Here is a 22,930-nt window from a genome sequence, read left to right on the forward strand (position 1 = left end):
GCACTTGCAGAACATGAAACTCTTTTTCAGTTTACACTAATGGTACTTCTTAAGTGATTTGTTACGATCAGATTAGGGACCAATACCTTTTTGTTTAAAGTAGGCAAAGTTTGAAATCCCAGTTACCCACTAGGAGAATAAAGCCACAAGATTCCATTCAAAGAAACAAAATAACCTTCACTATACAAAGTCAACAAAGCAAAACAATTTATAATATCTATCTTATACTCTTAACATTCAGAATTAACATGAGGTAAATATGAATTAACAGACAAACTGTGGCTGAACAAGCCGCACTGCACATTAAATGGCAGATGTGACCATGACATATTCCATGTATTTTTCAGCAACTCACCCAGATGTCAGTGACTAATATGAGTCACAAAATCTTATTAAAAGTCTGTCTCCCACACAAGGGATTTCAATCTTTGAAGACCTAGCCTCTGAATTCCCTCAAAAGCCATTCTGACTTGGACTGTCTCAATGACTGTTCACCTCCCGATTGTTCAATCTCCTCTCCTGAGACTGTGTTCCACAGGATTCAAAAAGCTGCACTCCTGTCTCTAATTATAGGCACACTTGCAATTCTTTCACAGGCCGCTAGCTTCACTAAGCTGACACTGCCCCTGGATTTCTCCAAGCTCCAGTCTCCCGGCTGCATCGAACTATAAATGGCTCCCAGGGCTTCTTCTGAGCCCTAACCCTTTCCAGCTTGGAACCAGAGATCTTGCACCACCTTTTCAGCTTCCCAGCACTACTCCTGAGCCCTAACTGCACCAAATAGCGCCCAGGGTTTCTCTGTGAGCTGCAAACCACACAAGATCCAAAGTGCAATCACCCCCCTCACCCAGAAAACACACAAATAAATTGAAACTAGAAGAACCTTCTTAAGCTCCACCATCTCCAAGATGACGTAACCCTTTAGGGTTCACTGAATGCTTTTAAAATAATTTGGCTCTAACTTCTAAAACAAAACATTTCCCTCTACTGCATTTATTTTCAAGCAGTGTAGAAATCATATCTCCAGGTCTCCAGCTAAAAGTAAGCCCACCTCCTGTTTTATGGCTCCATCTCTTCTATTCTGACTCTATTAAACATGTGTAACCTTCTGAACTGCCACTTCTAGAGATGTTTTGCCAATCTCTAGAATTTAGTTACGTTACCCTTTACAACTTCAATCTTCCCAGAACTAAAATATTACCTCTAAAATATTAACCTGAACCATGAACTAGATATTTATAATAGATTGTATATAATATTGAAAAAAAAGGATTAATGAATGATATAGTTTTTTTAATTGCAGAACACTTTGTAAAATCACATTTTAAAAAATCTTTTGCAGGATACATAGATGGGTTTCCACATGATTGTTATTAATAGAAGTTAACCAGCAACACAAGCACTCCAAGTGAGGCAGAATGAGCAATGTGATTTTTTTAACCCTGTTGCTATGTGATAAGACTATACAAAGTTCAATTGACCTGTGTCTAAGAGAAACAATAGCCCAGGAAATCAATTCTCATAGTCATGTTGAGAAATAAGCAAAAAGAGAAGGATGAAAAAAGTTAATTCTCCATAAATTGAGAAAATCAGAAAATGAGTCAAATTGGTCTTACCTTTCAAACCTCCAAATAGTTGCTTCAAGAGCAGCATTAATGCCTGGAAGCATGTTGCTTACCCTTCTGGTTGTGGAATGAAGGAAAATGTGTGGAGGTACATAAATGGGTAGAGGGCAATGGTCCAAAGAATTGTGGGTAAATGAGTACCTGCTATTATTATTTTGACAAGTTTAAAATGATGCATGTGAGTAATGATGATGATCTACTGCTTCCTGCTTATTTTTAGATCTCGTATTTCCAGCTCATGTAAGTGCATTCAAAGGAGATCACGAGACTCTGCGACAACTAGTGGAATCTGGAGTAATTAACATCAATGAACGAGATGATAAGGGATCCACCCCCATGCATAAAGGTATTCCCCATCTTCTCCACAATATTAGTTGCAATAACAATCGTCAGCATATTGACATTTTATTTCTGCAACTTTTGTTTGAAAGCTGATGTGGTAAAGGCCTCTGCCAACCAATACACTTGCACATCAAAATAAATTAAACTGTCTCCGTTCAGCTCAGAACTGCCCATAATTTAGCAGAATTGGCACTAAAATAATCAGAGAGTCTGATGGGATTTGAAGTGGAGAAATTCCCACTAATTCGCAAGATGGTGCTTTTTTGAGGTTTTGCTTTAGGCACATTGTTGAAGCAGGGTATCAGGATCAGGACACTATATTTGTCCTAGGAATGCTCAATACAGATGTTTGGAACTAGAGGAAAATTATCCACAAAAAATAACTGGGCAACTTGGGGTGGGCAATAAATACTGGCCCAGCCAGCAAAGCCCACATCTCATGAATGAATAAAAAAAACAATGAAACAGAAATAGAGGATCTCCCCCACTGGTATATGCAGAGGTTCAATTTGAAAGTGCATCCAGTTGTGTAGCCCAAAATAATATAGACCTAATAGGAAAAGTGAAAGGTGAAACTGTCGATTTACACTCCTAGATACGGAAATACAGTTAATGATTTAACTTGCACAGAGCATAAGTGATTTATACTTTCTCACTGAAAATCTCACCCAGTCTGTACAAAGTTAGCTTATAAAATTCAAATTGCAAAAAAATAATGTTTTTTGCCCTTTTGTGTTGGAAAGTTGCATAGCCATCCATCCCAAATAGATGAGGTGACATGATTTATTTCTGGGTAATTATTAGAATAGATAGCAACAAAATGAGTCAGAATAAACATAGTTTTTTTTAACTGTGATAGATTAGGAGCTGTGGAGAAACAAATGGATTATCCAGGTCCACAAATCACTAGCACACAAATATACAAAGTAATCAAAAAGGCAAATTGAACGTAGGTTTTTATCTCAAAGGAGTTGCAATTAAAACGTGAAGAATTTATGGTTCAATTCTACAGAGCTTTGGTCAGACTCCATCTGAGCATTGTATTTAGTTTTGGACACTAGACCTTGGGAGTGGGGTACAGTGCAGGTTCACCAGAATGATAGTAGGGTTTAATAAAGGGTTAAATTATGAGCACAGGTTGCGTAAATATGGTTTGCATCCCCTTGTGTTTAGAAGGTTGAGGGGGTAATCTAATTGAACCACTTTTTGCTGGCTCGGGAACCACACTCAGCGGGATCGCCATCTTTGTGGTTGAAGAAAGAAAATTTTAAATTTTGCAACTTGGAATGTTAGAACACTCATGGATAATTTCTAGAGTAATCATTGGGAAAGAAGAACTGCAATCGTATCACATGAGTTATCAAGACTCCAAATTGATGTTACCACCCTCAGTAGGCTCACCTTCCTGGGGAGGGGAAGCTGAAGGAACAGGCAGGGAACACGCCACCAGACAGGAAAGGTTGATAGTGAGCCTCATGTCCATGGAGTTAGTTTTGACATCAGGAACAGCATCTTGGATGCATTGCCAGAACTCCACAATTGCATAAATGAAAGAGTCACAGTATGCCTCTGCCATCAGCACTTATGCCCCGCCCCTTGACTTAGATGAAGATGTTAAGGAAAAGTTCTATTCTGACCTCACATCAAGACTCATCCTACAAATTTAGGAGGAGATAGAACTATCTTGGAGGTTACCAGTGACCAGAAACGGAATTGGACTAGCCATATAAATACTGTAGCTACAAGAGCAGGTCAGAGGCTGGAAATCCTGCGGAGCGTAACTCACCTCCTGATTCTCCAAAGTCTGTCCATTATCTACAAGTCACAAGTCAGGAGTGTGATGGAATACTCTCCACTTGCCTGGATGAGTGCAGCTCCAACAACACTCAAGAAGGTCAACACCATCCAGGACAAAGCAGCCTGCTTGATTGGCACCCCATCCACCACAATAAACATTCACTTCCTCCACCACTGACACATGGCAGCAGGAGTGTGTAACCATGTACAAGATGCACTGCAGCAACTCACTACGGCTTCTTAGACAGCACCTTCAAAACCCACGACCACTACCATCTAGAAGGACAAGGGGAGCAGATAAATGGGAACACCACTACCTGGAAGTTCCTCTCCAAGTCACTCACCATCCTGACTTGGAAATATACCACCATTCCTTCACTGTCACTGGGTCAAAATCTTGGAAATACCTTTTTAACAGCACTGTGGGTGTCCTGGACCGGACTGCAGTGGTTCAAGAAGGCAGCTCATCACCACCTTCTCAAGGGCAACTAGGATGGGCAATAAATGCCAGTGACGCCCACATCCTATGAACAAATATTTAAAAAAACTATTCCCACTACCATCACCCCCGCCCCAAATTCAGGAATCCGACAATAGTAACTATCTTCAAAAAGGGAGATAAATTATGCTGCAGAAACTATCGAGATATTTCCCTCTTGTCCATAGCAAGGAAAATCCTGACAGGCATTCTCCTCAATCGCCTACTTCCTGTGGCTGAGGAAATCCTCCTGGGGACATGGTGTGGCTTTAGACCTTCCAGATGAACCTCCGACATGGTCTTTGTTCCCAGGCAAATCGAAAAAATGTTGAAAACAACACCAGAAACTCTTCATTACGTTCGTTAATCCGATCAAAGTATTTGACTTGGTAAATAGCGAGGCTCTGTGGATTGTGCTCCACAGATTGGATGTCCAAGAAACTTCATCACAATCCAGCAATTGCCTCATGACGTTCTGACTGCAACTGTCTTGAATGGGAAATCTGAAACAGACGCATTCAAAATCTGGAACAGGGTCAAGCAAGGCTGTGTGACAGCCCCCATACTATTTAGAATGTTCCTGACGGTGGCTATTCACCTCAAAGATCAACTGCCCTCTGGCATGAGTTGGGATGAAAAGCTCTTTAACTTCAGTTGCCTCCATGCAAACACTAAACTGACCACAATAGACATACATGATTACAATTTGCTAAAGACCACAGTGTTGTTGCCCACTCTCCACCAGATTGGCAAGCCACTCTCGATCTCTTCAATCCTGCATTCAAGAAACCCGGCCTGTCCTTGAGTTGCCAAAACCAGACTTGCAGAGTTGGGGGTAGTCGGGTCAGGTGTAGTCAGATCAGGTTGGGGGTGTAGCCAAGGGGAGTAGTCAGTTCGGATTGGAGGGGTAGCCGGGTCTGGTCAAGATGTAGCTAGCGGGATAGTTGGGTCAGATCGGGGACAAGGCATTGGTGAGACTGCACCTAGAGTACTGCATACAGTTTTGGTCTCTTTATTTAACGAGATATGGTTACATTGGAGGCAGGTCAGAGAAGGTTCTCTAAGTTGATTCCTGGATGAAGGGGCTGTCTTATGAGGAAATGTTGAACAGGTTGGGCCTATACTCAGTGGAGTTTAGAAGGATGAGAGGTGACCTTATTAAAACATAAGATTCTAAAGGGGATTGACGCGGTAGATGCTCAGAGGATGTTTCTTTCCCAGTGTGGAGGAATCTAGAACTAGCGGGCATAGTTTCAGAATAAAGGGTCTCCTATTTAAGGTGGAGACAGAGGGTCATGAGTCTTTGGAATTCTCTTCCATAGTGAGCTGTGAAGGCTGGGTCATTGAATATATTCAAGGTGGAGTTAGACAGACTTTTGATCGACAAGATAGTCAAGGGTTATGGAGGGCAGGCAGGAAAGTGGAATTAAGGCCATCATCAGATCAACTATGATCTTACTAAATGGCGGAGCTGGCTCAAGAGCCAAATGGTCTACTCCAGCTCCTATTTCTTATGTTCTTTCTTCCTGATGAATTGATCTGACTGGCATCATGCTTTCCTATCACTCCAAAAGTTGATCAGGAACAGAAGCAGGCCATTCAGCTCCTTGAGCCTGTTCTGTCATTGAGTTAGAATATGGCTGACCTGTACTCCAACTCCATTTATCAATCTTTGCTCCATATCCCTCAGTACACTTACCCAACAAAATTTTAATTGATCTCAGTCTTGAACATTTCAATTGATCCAGTGTCCAAAGCCTTTTGTGGGAGCGTTTTCCAGATTTGCACTACCCTTTGCTTGAAAATGTGACTCCTGATTTCATTTCTAAATGACCTAGTTCTATATTTAAGATAATGCCCTCTTGTTTCGGATTCCCCACCAGAGGAAATAGATTTTCAGTGGTTGTCCCTCGATTCAAGGATGATGTCTGCTCAGGGTCGTGAGTTTCTGTCGTGGATCATCATGTGACTGAACAGGCCGTTTCTTGATCTATAGATCTTTGGGCACACGGGGCAGGATATCTCACGAGATAGTGGGATCCAGAATGCTGGATTTTGTTCCTTTTCCTTCCTTCTGTGCCACCACTGTGCCTCATCATTAAGATGTGATGCAAAACATGACGTAGCTTGATGGACAAGTTGCCCCCATTCTGAATGATTGGTAGCAAGCTCTTCCCAGACATTAATGCCAATGCCACCATGCTTCAATGAAAGCTCAGGGTGTATTTGAAGCATTGTCTTTGTCCTCCTCTAGAATGTTGGCCATTTGAGAGTTGAGGATACAGGACCTGGCAGGGGAGACACTTTTCGGCCATCCAGACCAGTGTCCAATCCATCAAATTTATTTTGCAAGAGTTTTGCCTGAAAGCTTCTGGAGCTGGCTTCAAGAAGGACACTAGCATTTGTTTGATGGCCCTCCCATTGAATCCGGAGAATGCAGCAGAGACATTGCTGATGGAATTTATCCAGCGCTCTTATGTGCAGCTCATACACAGCCCAGATCTCACTGCAGTACAGGAGGTCTTTGTTGTCGAACATTTGCTGCTATAGTTTGTAGAAGGCCGAATTGGCACAGCTGATCTGATGTTGGATCTCCTCATCAATGGTGTCTTTTTGAGAGAGATGGCTGCCAATATATGAGAAGGGCTCAACATATGCCAGAGTCTCTTCAACATATATGGGAGGTGGAAGACCAGCTGAATACCCCCCGAACTAGGCTGAATACCCGCTGACCCAACCCGACTACCTCACCGACCCAACCACCTGACTACCTCTGCGACCCTACCGCCCAACTAGCCCTGACCAGACTCAGCCATCCCTGTGGCAACCTACTAGTAGCAGTTTGCCATCTGAAAATGACCCATTTATGCTAACTCTCGGCTTCCTATTAGTTAGCCAATTTCCTATCCATGCTAGTATATCAGCTCCAACACCATAAGCTCTTATCTTATGTAGTAACCTTTTATGTGGCACTTTATCAAATGCTTTTTAGAAATCCAAATACACTACATCTACTGGTTGCCCTTTACACCCTGCTTGTTACATTCTCAAAGAACTCTAACAAATTTGTCAAACACAAAACACAAACCTTCCACACAACCATGTTGACTCTGCCTGATTGTATTATGATTTGCTAAATGTCCTGCTGCTACATCCTTAATAATGGATTCCAGTATTATCCCAATGACAGTTGTTAAGCTAACTGGTGTATCATTTCTTGTCTCCCTCTTTCCTTGAATTGGGGCATTGCATTTGCAATTTTCCAATTTGTGGGTAGCTTTCCATAATCTAGGGAATTTTGGAAAATTATAACTAATGCATTCACTATCTCTGCAGCCATTTCTTTTCAGACCCTAGGATGCAGGCCATCAGGTCCAGCCTTAAATCCCATTAGTTTTCCTAGCGATAGTGATTGTTTTAAGTTCCTCCCTTCCCTTTGCCTTCTGATTTTCATTTATTGGGACGCTTCTAGAGTCTTCTACTGTGAAGGCAAATACAAAATACATTTTTCAACACTCTGCTATTTCCTTGTTTGCCAAATTAATTCCCCAGTCTCATCCTCTAAGGGATCAACATTTACTTTAGCCATTCTTTCTTTTCCTTGTTATATACTTGTAGAAGCTTTTACCGTCTGTTTTTATACTTCTTGCTAGTTTACCCTCATATTCTAATTCCTCTTTTTTTTATTAAGTCTTCCTTGGTTGGTTTCTAAAATGTTCCCAATCTTGAGGCCTGCCACTAATATTCACAACATTTCAATTTGATACCATCCTTAATTCCATAGTTAGCCATGGATGGTGCATCCTTATCGTGGAGTCTTTCTTTCTCAATGGAATTTTTGAGAGTTATGAAATATATCCTTAAATATCTGCCACAGCTTCTCTACTGATCTACCTTTTAACCTATTTTTCAAGACTACTTTAGACAACTCTGTCTTCATACCTTTGTAATTGCATTTATTTAAATTTAAAACACCAGTTTCAGATCCAGATTTCTCACCTTCAACCTGAATGTGAAATCCTATATGTTATGATCACTATTCTCTAGAGAATCCTTTATCATGAGATAATTTATTAATCTTATCTCATTACACATTATCATTTCTAAAATTGCCTGTTCTCTTGTTGGCTCCACAATGTGTCCTAAGAAACTGTTCTGAGTATACTCCATGAACTCATCATCCAGGCTATCTTTGCTAATTTTGATTTGTCCAATCCATATGAAGATTAATATCAGCCATAATTATTGCAGTACCTTACTTACAAGTCCCCATTATTTCTTGTTTTACACTTTGTCCTACAGAGTAGCTACTATTAGAGCCCTATAAGCTACTCCCACCAGTGATTTCTTTCCCACTATTTCTTCTCTCCACCCAAACTGATTCTACATTTTGATCTTCTGACCCAAGATCATTTCTCACTACTGTACTGATCTCATACTTTATTAACAGAACTATCCCACCTCCTTTTCCTTTCTTCCTATCCTTTGAAATGTCAAATAACCCTGAATATTTGGTTCTCAGCCTTGGTCATCTGTAATGGTTATCATATCATACCAATTTAATTCTATTTGTGCCATGAATTCATCTATCGTGTTACAAAGGCTCTGTGCATTCCAATAAAGAGCCTTTCATTCTTTTTACCATCTTTCCCTACTCTGACCTTATTTGCTGGTGCACTTTTATGTTTGTACACTCTGTTCCTTCCTGTCACACTTTGGTTATCATTATCCATATCACTATCCTGCACTATTGCCTTGTCCTTTCTCTTTAACTTTCTAAATTTCCCCTCACCATAACCCTCTCCCCATCACCCCCAGCTCCATTATTTAGTCTGAAGCCTTCTCGACAGCTGAATTATTCAATTTACTAGGACACAGGAATGAAGCCCCTCCCAACGAAACAGCTCCTCCTTTCTCCAGTACTGGTACCAGTGCTCCACAAATTGAAATACATTTCTCCCACAGTGATCTTTCAGCCATGCATTCAACTTTTCGATCTTATTGACTCTATGCCAACTTCTTTGTGGCTCAAGAGTAATCCAGAGAAGCAAACTTTCTCTTTATTGTTTCTGTTGCTGTAATCATGTACATTATAATCATTGTTGCAATAATAATTGTAGACTACTTCTCCGATAACATGAATAAAACAGAGTATTTTAAATCCAGGTGGGAATCCAGTGAGATGTTTGGGGGTTCAGTACAAGAGCAGCAGCAAGGATATTTTAATGGCCAAGCCTTATTAACATCCAGCTGGTTGGCCTCACATTCAAACAGGTGTCCAGAGGCAGATCACTGGCTTCAGGACTACTAAGATTGGGTGGGTGGAGACTACCATGCAGTCATATTAGTTATGAAGGAAGGGTTTGTTGGGTGTTGGGTGGAGAGCTCAGACATCAGTGGCCCAAACTTTCTTCATAGGGCCCAGAGAAGAATTCTGCTTATGAGCTTTTCGACGATAAGTTTTACGTGTGTGACAGATCCTCTATCAGGTGTATGCTAGGGTTATCATGCTCCTCTCAGTCAGCAATTAATGATTTGCATATATTGTCAGGTTTCTCAGCTTCTCGAAGAAAGCAGCAGTGTTAAAATAGTTGCTGGGCCGCAACCAAGCAGAAAATGTATTGCTCGCATTTTAACTCCTGTTCTACTCAGCCTCCACGAAACATTTGCTTTAAAGAGTCCACTTCCACAGGCTGTAAGCCTTGGGCTGCAATAATATTGGTTTGAACACCACTACAAAATACAAAATAGCTGTTGTAACAGAAGGCACATGGTCAATAACGATATTGTGGACACAAATGATATGTTGGCTTTTCTTAATGGCAAGATTGGATTATATGTGCCTAACACTTGTATGTACAATTCTTAGCTGCTGGACAAGGACACATTGGCTGCCTGCAATGGCTCATCGAGATGGGAGCAGACCATCACATCAGAAATGATGCTGGAGAGACACCAAAGGATGTGGCTAAAAGGTAATCAACATTAAATGTTGAAGATATAGTGCCATTAGAAATGTATGATCATCTAACTTCATCTGCAATGATGGGCCAAGCTTTCAACTTGTGAGACTTGTGTCCAGCAATATGTGAGTCTTAAAACTATTTTAAGTCTCTACCAAATGTTTCATTTTAGGTTATTTTAATAATTTGCGTTTCAGACAGGTTTTTGGGAAAACAATGTTTTTGGCAAACATCAGATAACTTTTTCAAATTTGAAAAATAGAAGGTGGTAATCTTTCACAGTTACAATAGTTAGGTAATTTGTACAGATCAATGAAGAATCAAAACTCTTGCAATAACTTCATAGTGCCAGAAACTGAGTATAATGTGTTGAACATTTTACTATTGTTGAAATTTCAATGGAAGTGTTGTCTCCTGCTAAAATACTTTCATTGGTTGCAGTTACACTGTAAGAATAACCTTAAACAAAATGACAGGAAATGAATGATGTGCAAATGTTTGTCTCAAACTACTTGTGTTAAACTCGAGTTCTATTCACGCTTTTTGTTTCTCATCTTAGACAGAGGCTGTTCAATAACTTGATGATGGTCACTTACTTGTGCAAAAGTAAGGAAGTGATCACTTCCTTGTGTAAAATGTCTATTACTGCAGCTGACATAATGCTACAGAGTAAAACCTAGAAAAAAACAGTTGAAAATGTATGTTATTAAGAAGCTGAGCAACTCCTGCTGGCGGGTTGGGAGATTCCAATCATTAGCCTTTGTGATTTGATTTCACTTCATACGGATATTCCAGCAGACCCCCAGTATAACATGGACCCACAATCAAAAACTAGGCCAAGGCCTGGAGACTATTACTGTGCTGATGTTTTCAGGAAACCTTGAGGAATGGACTCTCTACTTGACCCTTATAAGAGGGCAACAGGACCCTGAAAGTTGGAGTTTGTGTGTTCTGGGCCTTCATTTGGATCCGGCATATGGTTGGCACAGCAATGTCTGGTTAGACCAATCATGCTACCTGGTTCACTGGTGGTTGTGACACGCACTTTGAGTTCCTTTGTCAGGAGCTTGTTGTGGACCCTTAAGGATTTCAGTACCAAATTTAATTTTTACAGATACTCCATTAGAACAGGGCAGCTGTATTTGGTTTCCAGGCAACCTAGTAGCAATTGCAAGAGTTTGTTTCTGTTTTGAACCTGTTCTTATGCTTGTATAGGCCAGATCTAGCACAAACTGACCTCTAGATTTTCCAATACAGATTTTCCCAGTTGGCAGCTGTTAATCTGCTGGGAGGAGGCATAGATGATGATTCTGATGAAGAGCTGAATAAAGACAACCCTAGCTTCTTTGACCAACATGGTATAGAAGGAAGTACAGATAATCAGGACAACATTACTCTAAGTACTGGTCAGAAGAGGGAGGCAAGGAGTAAGTTGGTATTTTTTGTGTGCTTTACATTAAATAATATGTAATCCTGCAGAGTGCATTGGAAAACTAACAGGTTGAGATTCTCTCCTGCTCAGGATATGCCAGTTTATCTCACTTTATTTTAAAGTGGGTTACAGAGATTGACCATGGCTGACATGACATTTAAATGCTGCCCAGGGAGAAAAATGCAAAATGTATAGTAACCCATTTGTAATAAAGGCACAACTCTCAATTTTTTTTTTGCAGGAGTTATGTTCCCCTTTCCTGGCTTCTCTCACTCCTCCCCCTGCTTCAAATCCTGTAATGGGCCTTGATATTCTTGCCTTCCCAAGTCCCTATCACACCTTCAGATCTCCTAGTGTAGGCATCAAGATGATGTTGGGTATCTGGAGTGCTTAGTGTTGAACCGGCCAGCAGTCATTTATTTGTCCCTCCTCACAGATTTGCTCCCTATAATCTGCATGATACATGTTCCTTTTGCTTTGAAGGAAAACCCCAAATATGGATTAAACAGAACACCGCACATTTCACACTGGCACACATGAATCCTTTCTCTAGAATGATATTTCCATATACAGTACATCAACTATATAGTTCCTTGTCTTTCTTGGGTACATATTGGTGTTTACCTTAGAACCTAACTGTAGCATTATCCTTCACTCATATGGGGAAACATTCTGTAAATAAATATTTCTCTCTCAACAATGTTGTGTTCATTAATGCAGTGAGGGCCTATGAAAAGATTGAAAACTTTGAGCGGTTATTAAAAATTGCAAAAAGCAACTACAGACAGCTTGGAGGTATGCTGGAGGAAGACCACCTCCGGCGGAAAGAAGAAATAGAAGCAGAAAGGTAGTTATCAAGTGCAACTCTTTATTACTATGAAAACGTTCACAATGCGCACTGTCAGCAAAGAATCTCACTCACTGCATGTGGCAGAAAATAGTGGCTGTGCTGCCCATGACTTTCTGTCCATTGAAATAAATAGATAGAAATCACAGACAAGATTTCCCACCGACAATATGTAACCTGAAAATAAATGCTAATTAAAAATTGAGTTAATCATTCTCCTGTTAATATAGTAAATTGTTTAGTATGGAAGTTTGAGACAGCACCTGGTCCCCTTCCTGGTACCAAAATGGCTGATTGTAATTTAGGAGATGAGCTTTAATTTAAACTGAATTAGAGTTATATGTGGAAATGCTGCCTTTTTTCATTGTCCTAACTCAAACCGATTGAGTTGGATTGTATAAGAGCGCAATGTACAACTGCACTGAGCTGCTGAGGTAGGGTATGACCTCACTTGTGCTGTCTGTTGCGTTCCTACTTATCCAGCTCAGCTGTATTTTTCAGTTAGAGGACAAATATTTCTCTCACAGAAGTATTGAAAGAGCTTTACCACACATTGAACCTTGGTGAATGTCACTTGCCAATGCTGGAGACCACCACCAGGTACAGAAACAAGAAAATATTGCCGTTATATTGCTGTCAGATGGAACAGCATTAGTCATTACAACACTGAAAGAAGAGACTTCTATCATTTCAAAAGCAACAGGTTGAATTCGTTCCTAGTTGCATTCTAGATTGAAAGAATGCAATATAGATTGAAAGAATGCACCTTATCGAGGTGGAGGGAAGTACTTGGGAAGCAAAATTGTTTTTAACTAAGGTTTATTGGTTTTTGCAAGGTGAGCAGGTAGACTGAGCGATAACTGCCATAGTGTGTCTGATGTAAAAGATTCATGCACACTTCCCGTTGTTTCTGTATGAACCTCTTGTCTTCCTTCTCTGTAAGGAGACAATTTGTTCTGAGTTAGATCACAGCCAAGGTAGCCATTTGGATGTTGCAATTTACAGTAGCATCATTTAGCTAAGAAAATCAGCCAAGGATTCCACCTCTGGTGATTGTACAGCAAAGTCTACACATACTTTGTTCTTTCATAGATTGTAAATGTTTCCTGGGACATTTGTTGTCCATCTCTAATTGCCCTTGAGAAGGAGGAGGCTGGGTGAGGACAAGGCTGTTATTTCCTTAATAGTTATATAGGCTTGCTGGCACTCGCTGCCAAAGCTCAGATAGTGTTTAGAAAGTTGTTTTCTTAGGTAGGGAGCAGCATTTAGGAAATATTTCTCATGTAAGCATATAAGGAAGGGGATGATGTAGAATGCCATTTTCCTTTGCACAGAATGCTGCAGGAGTTGCAGGCTCAACTGGAGTATGAGCGCTTACGCAGGGAGAAGCTGGAGTGTCAGCTGGATGACTGTCGAGCAGAGATAGGCCACCTAAATCAGTGTCTGGAAAAACTGAGGACATCTAATGGCTCTGTGGTGAGTGCGTTGTACTAGTCCAGCTGGCTTGAAGATTACTTGTATTTTAAAAGAATTTTATAAAGTAAGTGCATGTACTGGTAACTGTGTTTCAGGAGTGAACCCAGTGAATCTTTTGAAAGGGCAGCTCCTCTCACCTCTCCTCTGGCATTCAGTTCCTGCATCCATGTTTCAGCCCAATCTGCTATGAGGTTTGGGGCTGAGAGTTTCTGGCAGATCCTAAACTAACATGTCGGAGAGTAGGTTATTGATGAGCAGGTGCCATTTGATGGCACTATCCGTGACTCTTGATAATCATAGTATCATAGAAATTTACGACACAGAAAAAAACCATTTGGCCCATGGTGTTTGTGCTGGCCCAAAAATATCTATCCATCCTAATCCCACTTTCCAGCTCTTGGTTCATAGCCTTGTAGGTTGCTGCGCTTCAACTTCATTTTCAATACCTTACAGTTTATTGTATTTTTTTTGTGCCTAATTTGCCCTCCCCAAATGTATTCCCTCATACTTCTCTGGATTTCAAAATCGTGAGGGGGCTTGATAGGGAGAAGCTGCTCCCACTCGTAAAAGGATCAAGAACAAGAGGGCACAGATTTAAAGTGATTTGCAAAAGAAGCTAATATGACGTGAGAAAAAACTTTTTCACACGAGTGGTTCGAGTCTGGAATGCACTGCCTGGAAGTGTGATGGAGGCAGGTTCAATCAAGGCGTCCAAGAGGGCATTAGATGAATATTTGAATAGAAACAATGTGCAGGGGTACAGGGAAAAGGCAGGGCAAAGGCACTAGGTCATAATGCTAATTTGGAGAGCCTGTGCAGACACGATGGGCCAAATGGCCTCCTTCAGTGCCGTTAAGATTCTGTGATTAAGTGATTCTGGATTGAATTCTATTTGTCACTTTTCTGCCCACTCGACAAGTTTATTGATATCTTCTTGCTGTTTAGAGTTTACTTCCTCACTATCAACCACAGACCCAATTTTGTACCATCTTCAAGCTCCACTTAAATCTAAATAATTGGCATATGCCACAAATAGTACAAAGCCTTGCTGAACTCCACTGGAAACAGCCTTGCAGTCACCAAACCCCCCACCTAGCACTGAGACAATTTTGACTCCACTTTCCATTGGATTTCCAGAGGCTTTTACTTTTCTGATCAGTCTGCCACGTGGGATCTTGTCAAAAGCCTTGCTAAAATCCATTTCGACTACATCAAATGCGCTACCCTCATCGGCCCTCCTTATTGCCTCCCCCAAAAAAATTCAGCCAGATACAGTCTTCCTTTAACTGCCCTTGATTAATCCATGCCTTTCTAAACGACAATTTATACAGTACCTCAGAGTTTTTTCCGAGGTTAGATATACTGGACTGGCCAGTAATTACTCGGTCTACCTCCTTTTTCATTTTTAAACAATGGTGAAACATTCGCTATCCTTCAGTCCTCCGGCACCACACCTGCAGCCTGAAAAAATTGGAAAATGATGGTCAGAGCTTCTGCTATTCTTCTGTCAAAAAGCTGGGGATATATTTAAGCTGGGCCTGGTTATTTATGTACTTTCAATTATGTTAAATCTCTTAATGTTTACTCTTTGCTGTGTTTATACAATCCAATATTTCATACTCCTCCTTAACTACAATACCTGAATTCTCTCTCTCTTTCGTGAAGACAGACCCAAAGTGTTCATTAAGCACCATGACTGCATCTTCCACCTTCTCACACAGGTTACCTATTTGGTCTCTAATAGGTCCAACTATTTCCTTAGTAATCCTTTTGCTCTTTACAGTATATACTTTTTAAAAATCTTTAGGTTTTCTTGAATTTTACTTGCCAATATTTTTTCATGCCCTCTTTTTGATTTCTTTGATGATTTCACTGCATTAGATTTCTCATGTTTTTTTCATGCGATAGGACTTACCTGATCAAACTTCCAAATTGTTAAGTTGATCTGATGTCACAGAAGCATTTGAAGAGCGGGGCTGGAATGTGGGGGCAGGGATGGGGGTGGCTCTTTTCTGCCTCAGTTTATCTGCTGAAACCTTCATTCAAGCCTTTGTTATCTCTACGTTTGACTATTCCATTGCTCTCCTGGCTGGCCTTCTACTTTGCAATCTCCATAATTTCAATGGAACGGCAATGCAGGGTGCTTAGCTCTGATGTGCAGATCTTTGACAATGTAGCAGAGATATTGTCAGGCTCCATAACCATCACTGTGTCCAATGCACTCATTAACCAGTGAGCCAGTGCCAATCATTATTCTTGACCATGTACTGTAGGACAATAGGACTTTGTTCCGCTTTTTGGCTGTGGACCATAGTTTTCTCTATCCTGCTGCTTTTGCATTTTATTAGACTGGTATCCCTGTGTTGTAGCTTCGCTGGGATCATGACTCGTTTTAAAGTATGCCTGATACTGTTTCTGACATGTTCCTGTACACTTTCTCTCTGTAGGTAGGTTGGTGAGGATGAGGTCAGTTAGGTTACTCACTTGTGTTGGTTCACTCACTGTTTGATGGAGGACAGGCTTCCTAGCTAATTTGTTCCTGAGTCAGCCAGCTTGGTCAGTGGTGGTTCTAATTAGCCACTCTTGGTAGTGAACATTGAAGGTCCCTGCCCTGGGTACAGCCTGCTCCTCCCTTCCCTCAGTTCTTCCCCCAAATGGGGTTCAACATGGAGGAACATTAATTCATCAGTTGGGGAACTGTAGATAGTAAGTGGCCTTGTTTGACCTCCTAAAGCTTTGTGACTTAATGTCGTTTAGAGTCAATATTGAGGACTCCCAGGGCCAAGCCCAGCCAACTGTAAATCCCTTTGTCCCCACTTCTGGTAAATTTAGGGTGCCAATGTTGGTTGATAAATGTTACAGTGTGGGAATGATTGTCAGGCTGTTGCTTGAGTAATCTTTGGGACAGTTCATCCAATTTAGGTAGCAATGCTCAAATTTTAATAAGGCTTTACTAAGTTGGCTGGATTGGGATTTCCTGAGTTCTGTAGGGATTGCCTTGCTTGACGATCTTGCTATGCCACTTTAGGGTATATTAAGAGACAACCATATTGTGTCAAACTCCAGACTGGTTAGATGTAGCAGGGTTCCTTACCTGAAGGGCACTAATGAACCAATTGAATTTTTAAGCTAATCTTGTAGCTTTCATGGTCATTTTTCTTGGTGCTGGCCCATAATTTCTCAGATTTTCCATTATATAGCACTGATTATGCAATGGCATTTGCACTTGCACTGATGCAAAACACTGTTTTTGCAAGGTAGATCATGTTTACCAGAGCAGAGTAGCCCTGTTTCTTTTGGCCTAACTTCATTTATATTTTTTGGTTGTGTTAGTTTATACTTTTTTCTTTTGCCTTCACAGGAAGAGAGTTTTGAAGAGCCAGTTAAAGAGAAAAAAAAAGGAAAGAAGAAACAGATGGTCAATTCTGGAGGTGTGTTTGTGCGACGTATTCCTGACAGGAACAGTGCCAACCTCAGACCTCTCTGACACTCCAGAATCCTTTGCCATAGGCTTGTTCAGATTATAGTCTTACCTGCATATACATTGCTCTCTTATTTTACAGTCTCTTATTAAACAAACAACTGACAGTCACTACTGTTTTATAGTATAAGTGTGAATTTTGAAAGTAATTCTGTTGGTGGTTGATAATAGTTATTTTCCTTATAATTTTGTTTTACTGTTTTATGTGCTTATTTAGTAACTGTTCCATTTTTAAATTGGCAATTTTACACAGGCTGATTAGACAGTTTGGCCTGGAGTTTTGCTGAGTCAGGCCAACCCGGGAGCCCTGTGAAAATGATGGGTGAGACCTGATTCTGGGACTTCCACCCCCATTCCTGTTTCCGACAATTTTTGCTGGTGCGGGATAAGGGTGCGGGTAGCCCTCCCGCATACTGTACTCCTGCCCTTGCCGGCTACGTTGTGGGCGTGGGCGGGCCCCTTCTGTAGGTATACATGGTTCATGGCACCTCAGAGGAGTAATGAACCATGGAAGAACCCCAATCTCAAATGGGCAACAATAAAAAATAATCACCTGCTCCCAGAATTCTTTCATTGATGGACTACGAAATACAAAAAAAACTGTTCTTTTAGTTCCAACAACAGTTAGATGCTGTATTGAAAGGTAGACATGTTTTTACTGCAATGATTGATTATAGGGCCCTGACCTGTAATGGTAAGTTGGTGATTACATTGATCTGCATGGCTTAAGTGTTGAGATACATTAGAGTACTTTTCCTATTGGGAAAGTGCTATTATGTGTTCAAAACTGAAGAATATATTGTTTGGGAACTCTGTGTCATGAATCTGAAATTATTTCAATCCTTAGCACTTCAAAATTTAAAAAAACGTCTGCAGTATTCACTTAGAGTAAAAAAAAAGACACCTGCTGCTGGAGTACATTGACAGGCCATCTGGCGTAGCTTAGAAAAAAACCATAAACGTCTGTTTTTGAAATTTATGGGGGGAGCCCATCACATCAGTGCAAAAGATAAAGCCGATGCATTTGCAACGATCTTCAGGATTTACTGGCCCCACTGTCCAAAGTCAATGGATGTTTGGCTGCCTCTCCAAATTTTCTGTCCAGCCCGCGATAGGTCCTGCTGCAGGATCGGAAAATCCCAGCCATTGTTTGTGAGCTGCAATGGTTTGTTATTACAGTTGAGCCCATTATGAAAACTTGGCTCTGTATCTAAAGCTCCAGAACCACTTATCTCGCTGTGTTCACAGTTTGATTGACAATTTTAAGAGGTTAATAAAGGATTAGTTGTCTTTGTGATTAGTGAAATAGACATTTGTTTATTTTTGCAACAGATTAACGACTTGAGTGGAATGAGAATTTTTTGTCTAGTATGAAGTACAGTTGAATGACAACTCGATGAGATGTTAGAAGTTTAATTTATTTTAAATGTGCATTTCAAAGACATGACTCCTGAGCAATGCCCAAAGTGGATACTGGGCGAGTGGCAATGGAAGTATGAGGGGGTATGGAGAGGGGCATGGGGGATAGGAGGGCATGTGGGGTGGATGGTGAGGGATAAGGGTTTGTGGCTTTGACATACATCATTAAAACTAGGCTCATGACCCTGTGAAGGGTGGCGGGCATTCCAGTCTGCCAGTCTCACCATCCGCTTGTCTCCATTGAGGCCTCAGGCCTGCCTCCAGAGGTGGTGGGCCCGACTCCATCCTGCAGCCACCTCTGCAGAGCGGAAACAAGGTGCGGGCGGTGGCACTTTTAAAGCAGATGAGTTTGCAGGATCCAGTTTCCCGACTCGACCTTCTTGCCTCCTGCATGAAAATCCAACCCTTTGCATTTAAGAACTTGAAATATGATTGAAGTACTTCCACATCAGGTCACTCGCATTCATTGTGTGACTCAGGAATGGTCAGCACTGCAATCTAATTTGAAGTTTCATGGCATCAGGCCAAACATGAGCAAGGAAACCTCCAGCACCCCCCCCACTTCATTTCAGCCGATGAATCAATGCTCCTCCATGTTGACCACTTGGAGGAAGCACTGAGGGTGGCAAGAGTGCAGAATGTACTCTGGGTGGGTAACTTCAATGTCCATCACCAAGAGTGGCTCTGTAGCAGCAATGCTGACTGAGCTGGCTGAGTCCTAAAGGATGTAGGTGCTAGACTGGGTCTGCAGCAGGTGTGAGGCAACAAGGGGGAGAAACATACTTGACCTCATCCTCACAAACCTGCCTGCCACAGATGCATCTGTCCATGTCAGTATTGGTAGGAATGACCACAGCACAGTCCTTGTGAAGATGAAGTCCTGCCTTCACATTGAGCATACCCTCCATCGTGTTGTTTGGCACTACCACCATGCTAAGTGGGATAGATTTTGAACAGATCTAGCAACTCAAGACTGGGCAACCATGAGGAGCTGTGGGCCATCAGCAGCAGCAGAATTGTACTCGAATACAATCTGTAACTTCATGATCTGGGATACCCCCCACTCCACCATTACCATCAAGCCAGGGGATCAACACTGGTTTAATGAAGAGTGCAGGAGGGTGTGCCAGGAGCAGCACCAGGTATATCCAAAAATGAGGTGGCAACCTGGTGAAGCTTCAATACAGGATTACTTGCTTGCCAAACAGCATAAGCAGCAAGTGATAGACAGGGCTAAGTGATTCCACAACCAACAGATCAGATCTAAGCTCTGCAGTCCTGCCACATCCAGTCATGAATGGTGGTGGACAATTAAACAACTCACTGGAGGATGATGGGGGGAGCCCATCACATCAGTGCAAAAGATAAAGCCGATGCATTTGCAACGATCTTCAGCCAGAAGTGGATGATCCATCTCAGCCTCCTCTGGAGGTCCCCAGCAACACAGATGCCAGTCTTCAACCAATTCAAGTCACTCCATGTGATGTCAAGAAACACCTGAAGGCACTGGATACTGCAAAAGCTATGGAACCTGGTAATATTCTGGCAATAGTACTGAAGACTTGTGCTCCAGAACTTGCCGCACCCCTAGCCAAGCTGTTCCAGTACAACTAAAGCACTGGCCTCTACCCGACAATGTGGAAAATTATCCAGGTATGTATTGTATACAAGCAGGACAAATCCAACCCAGCCAATTACTGCCCCATCACTCTACTCTCGATCATCAGTAAAGTGATGGAAGGGGTCATCGACAGTGCCATCAAGCGGCACTTGCTTAGTAATAACGTGCTTACCAACACTCAGTTAGGGTTCCGCCAGGGCCAACAGCTCCTTATTACAGCCTCGGTTCATACATGGACAAAAAAGGTGAACTCCCGAGGTGAGGTGAGAGTGACTGCCCTTAACATCAAGGTAGCATTTGACCGAGTGTTGCATCAAGGACCCCTAGCAAAACTGGAGTCAACGGGAATCAGGGGGAAAACTGTCCGCTGGTTGGAGTCATACCTAGCACAAATGGAGATGGTTGTGGTTGTTGGAGGTCAATCATCTCAGCCTCAGAACATCACTGCAGTTCCTCAGGGTAGTGTCCTTGGCCCAACCATCTTCAGCTGCTTCATCAATGACCTTTCATCATAAGGTCAGAAGTGGAGATGTTCGCTGATGATTGCCCAATGTTCAGCACCATTCGCGCCTCCTCCGATACTGAAGCAGTCCATGTCCAAATGCAGCAAGACCTGGACAATATCCAGGCTTGGGCTGACAAGTGGCAAGTAACATTCATGTCACACAAATGCCAGGCAATGACCATCTGCAGCAAGAGAGAATCCAACTATTGTCACTTGATATTCAATGGCATTACCATCACTGAATCCCCCTCTATCAACATCCTGGGGAGCTTACCATTGACCAGAAACTGAACTGGACCAGCCATATAAATACTGTGGCCACAAGAGCAGGTCAAAGGCTAGCAATCCTGCGGCAAGTAACTCGCCTCCTAACTCCCCAAAGCCTTTCTACCATCTACAAGACTGAAATCAGGAGTGTGATGGAATACTCTCAACTTGCCTGGATGAGTGCAACTTCCACAGTTGCACTCAAGAAGCTTGACACCATCCAGGACAAAGCAGCCTGCTTGATTGGCACCCATGCACAAACATTCAGTCCCTCCACCACCAACGCACAGTGACAGCAGTGTGTACCATTTACAAGATGCACTGCAGGAGCTCACCAAAGCTGCCTAGGCAGCACCTTCCAAACCCATGACAGCAACCATCTAGGAGGACAAACACAGCAGACACATGGGGATTCCACCGCCTGAAAGTTGCCCTCCAAGCCACTCACCATCCTGACTTGGAAATATATCACTGTTCCTTCATTGTCACTGGGTCAAAATCCTAGAACTCCCTCCCCAACAGCACCATGGGTATACCAACACCACATGGACTGCAGCGGTTCAAGAAGGCAGCTCACCACCACCTTCTCAAGGGCAATTAGGAATGGACTGATCTACCCTCAACGCCCACATCCCATGAATGAATAAAAAAAGGGAATTTGAAAAGTTCAAATACATTTAAAATAATATTTCCTCAAGTTTTATTTTAAGCTTACCGTTGCAAAATAGGTGACACCACTGAAGGTTCAGACCCTTCGACTGTTTCTCAATGCCACCTGATGACCAGTGGCTGTTGCTGTGTGCAGTCTGACAGCAGTGCGCATTTTGTCAGGGTTTCTCATGACCGGCTTCCATAATGTTAGCAGGAACCCTGTTTACACATGAATGTGGAGCTTTTAATGTTCTAGCTGATGCCAATCAGGCGAGCCCTTCAGCAAAGCCTTGTAATCCTAACTTCTAATCGATATTGCAGTTATGAGTAGAATCATAATCGTTAAGTACGTAGGAACTTTTTAAAGTTATGCTTGAATCTGCTTCCATCATTGTTTCAGGTGTTGCAATCCAGATTGTAACTCACTGTGGGGGGAAAAAACATTTTCCTTGTATCCCTCCTAGTATTTTTTAGCAATGATTCTATAGTGGTATACTTTGGTTATTGACCCTCCTTTCAGTGAAACAGTTTCTCTGTACAAAGCCCTTCAAAATTTTGAACATCTCTATTAAATCTCCCCTTAGCCTTCTCTGCTCCAAGGAGAACAATCTCAACTTCTTTAGTCTCTCCAGCTAACTGAAGTCCTTCACCCAGATGCAATTCTCGTAAAGCTCTGAACCTGCCTCAAGACCTTGACATCTTTCTTAAAGTGGAGATATAGAGGGAGATCGTTGACTTATGGCTGGGGATTTGGTTACCAAGCTAATAGTGGTTTGTAGGTGGCAGTCCATTCAGCAGACGTTTGTTGTCAGTTCCTGAGACCATCTGTGCAAGGGATAATACCAGAGAATGGAAAGCAATGGGGTGGGTGTGAGTAAGGAAATTCTGTGCAGAAACTATTCTATCATCCAGTTGAAGAGCCAAGTCTTGTCTGAAATAAGCAGTGTTGGAAAGGCTGGTACTGTTAACAAGTGTGTTGGGAGGCTTAAGACAGAATGGAAATAAAACGCACTGAAATCTCAAGAC

At 41.9% G+C, this 22,930-nt stretch overlaps 1 protein-coding gene across 2 annotated transcripts in view; it reads left to right on the forward strand.

Annotated features, from left to right (window-relative positions):
* LOC144682873 (ankyrin repeat domain-containing protein 42-like) overlaps window positions 1-17,552 on the forward strand; it is a 51,422-nt gene extending 33,870 nt beyond the window's left edge. For both annotated transcript variants that reach the window (XM_078545702.1, XM_078545703.1), the window contains 6 exons: window positions 1,846-1,971; window positions 10,112-10,217; window positions 11,463-11,632; window positions 12,358-12,484; window positions 13,819-13,960; window positions 17,322-17,552. In XM_078545702.1, the coding sequence (XP_078401828.1) occupies window positions 1,846-1,971; window positions 10,112-10,217; window positions 11,463-11,632; window positions 12,358-12,484; window positions 13,819-13,960; window positions 17,322-17,447 (797 nt within the window). In that variant the 3' untranslated portion in view covers window positions 17,448-17,552. The remainder of the gene's footprint in view (window positions 1-1,845; window positions 1,972-10,111; window positions 10,218-11,462; window positions 11,633-12,357; window positions 12,485-13,818; window positions 13,961-17,321) is intronic.
* Window positions 17,553-22,930: the final 5,378 nt, after the last annotated feature.

Source organism: Cetorhinus maximus, chromosome 7 (assembly GCF_964194155.1).
Source record: "Cetorhinus maximus chromosome 7, sCetMax3.hap1.1, whole genome shotgun sequence".
NCBI lineage: Eukaryota > Metazoa > Chordata > Chondrichthyes > Lamniformes > Cetorhinidae > Cetorhinus > Cetorhinus maximus.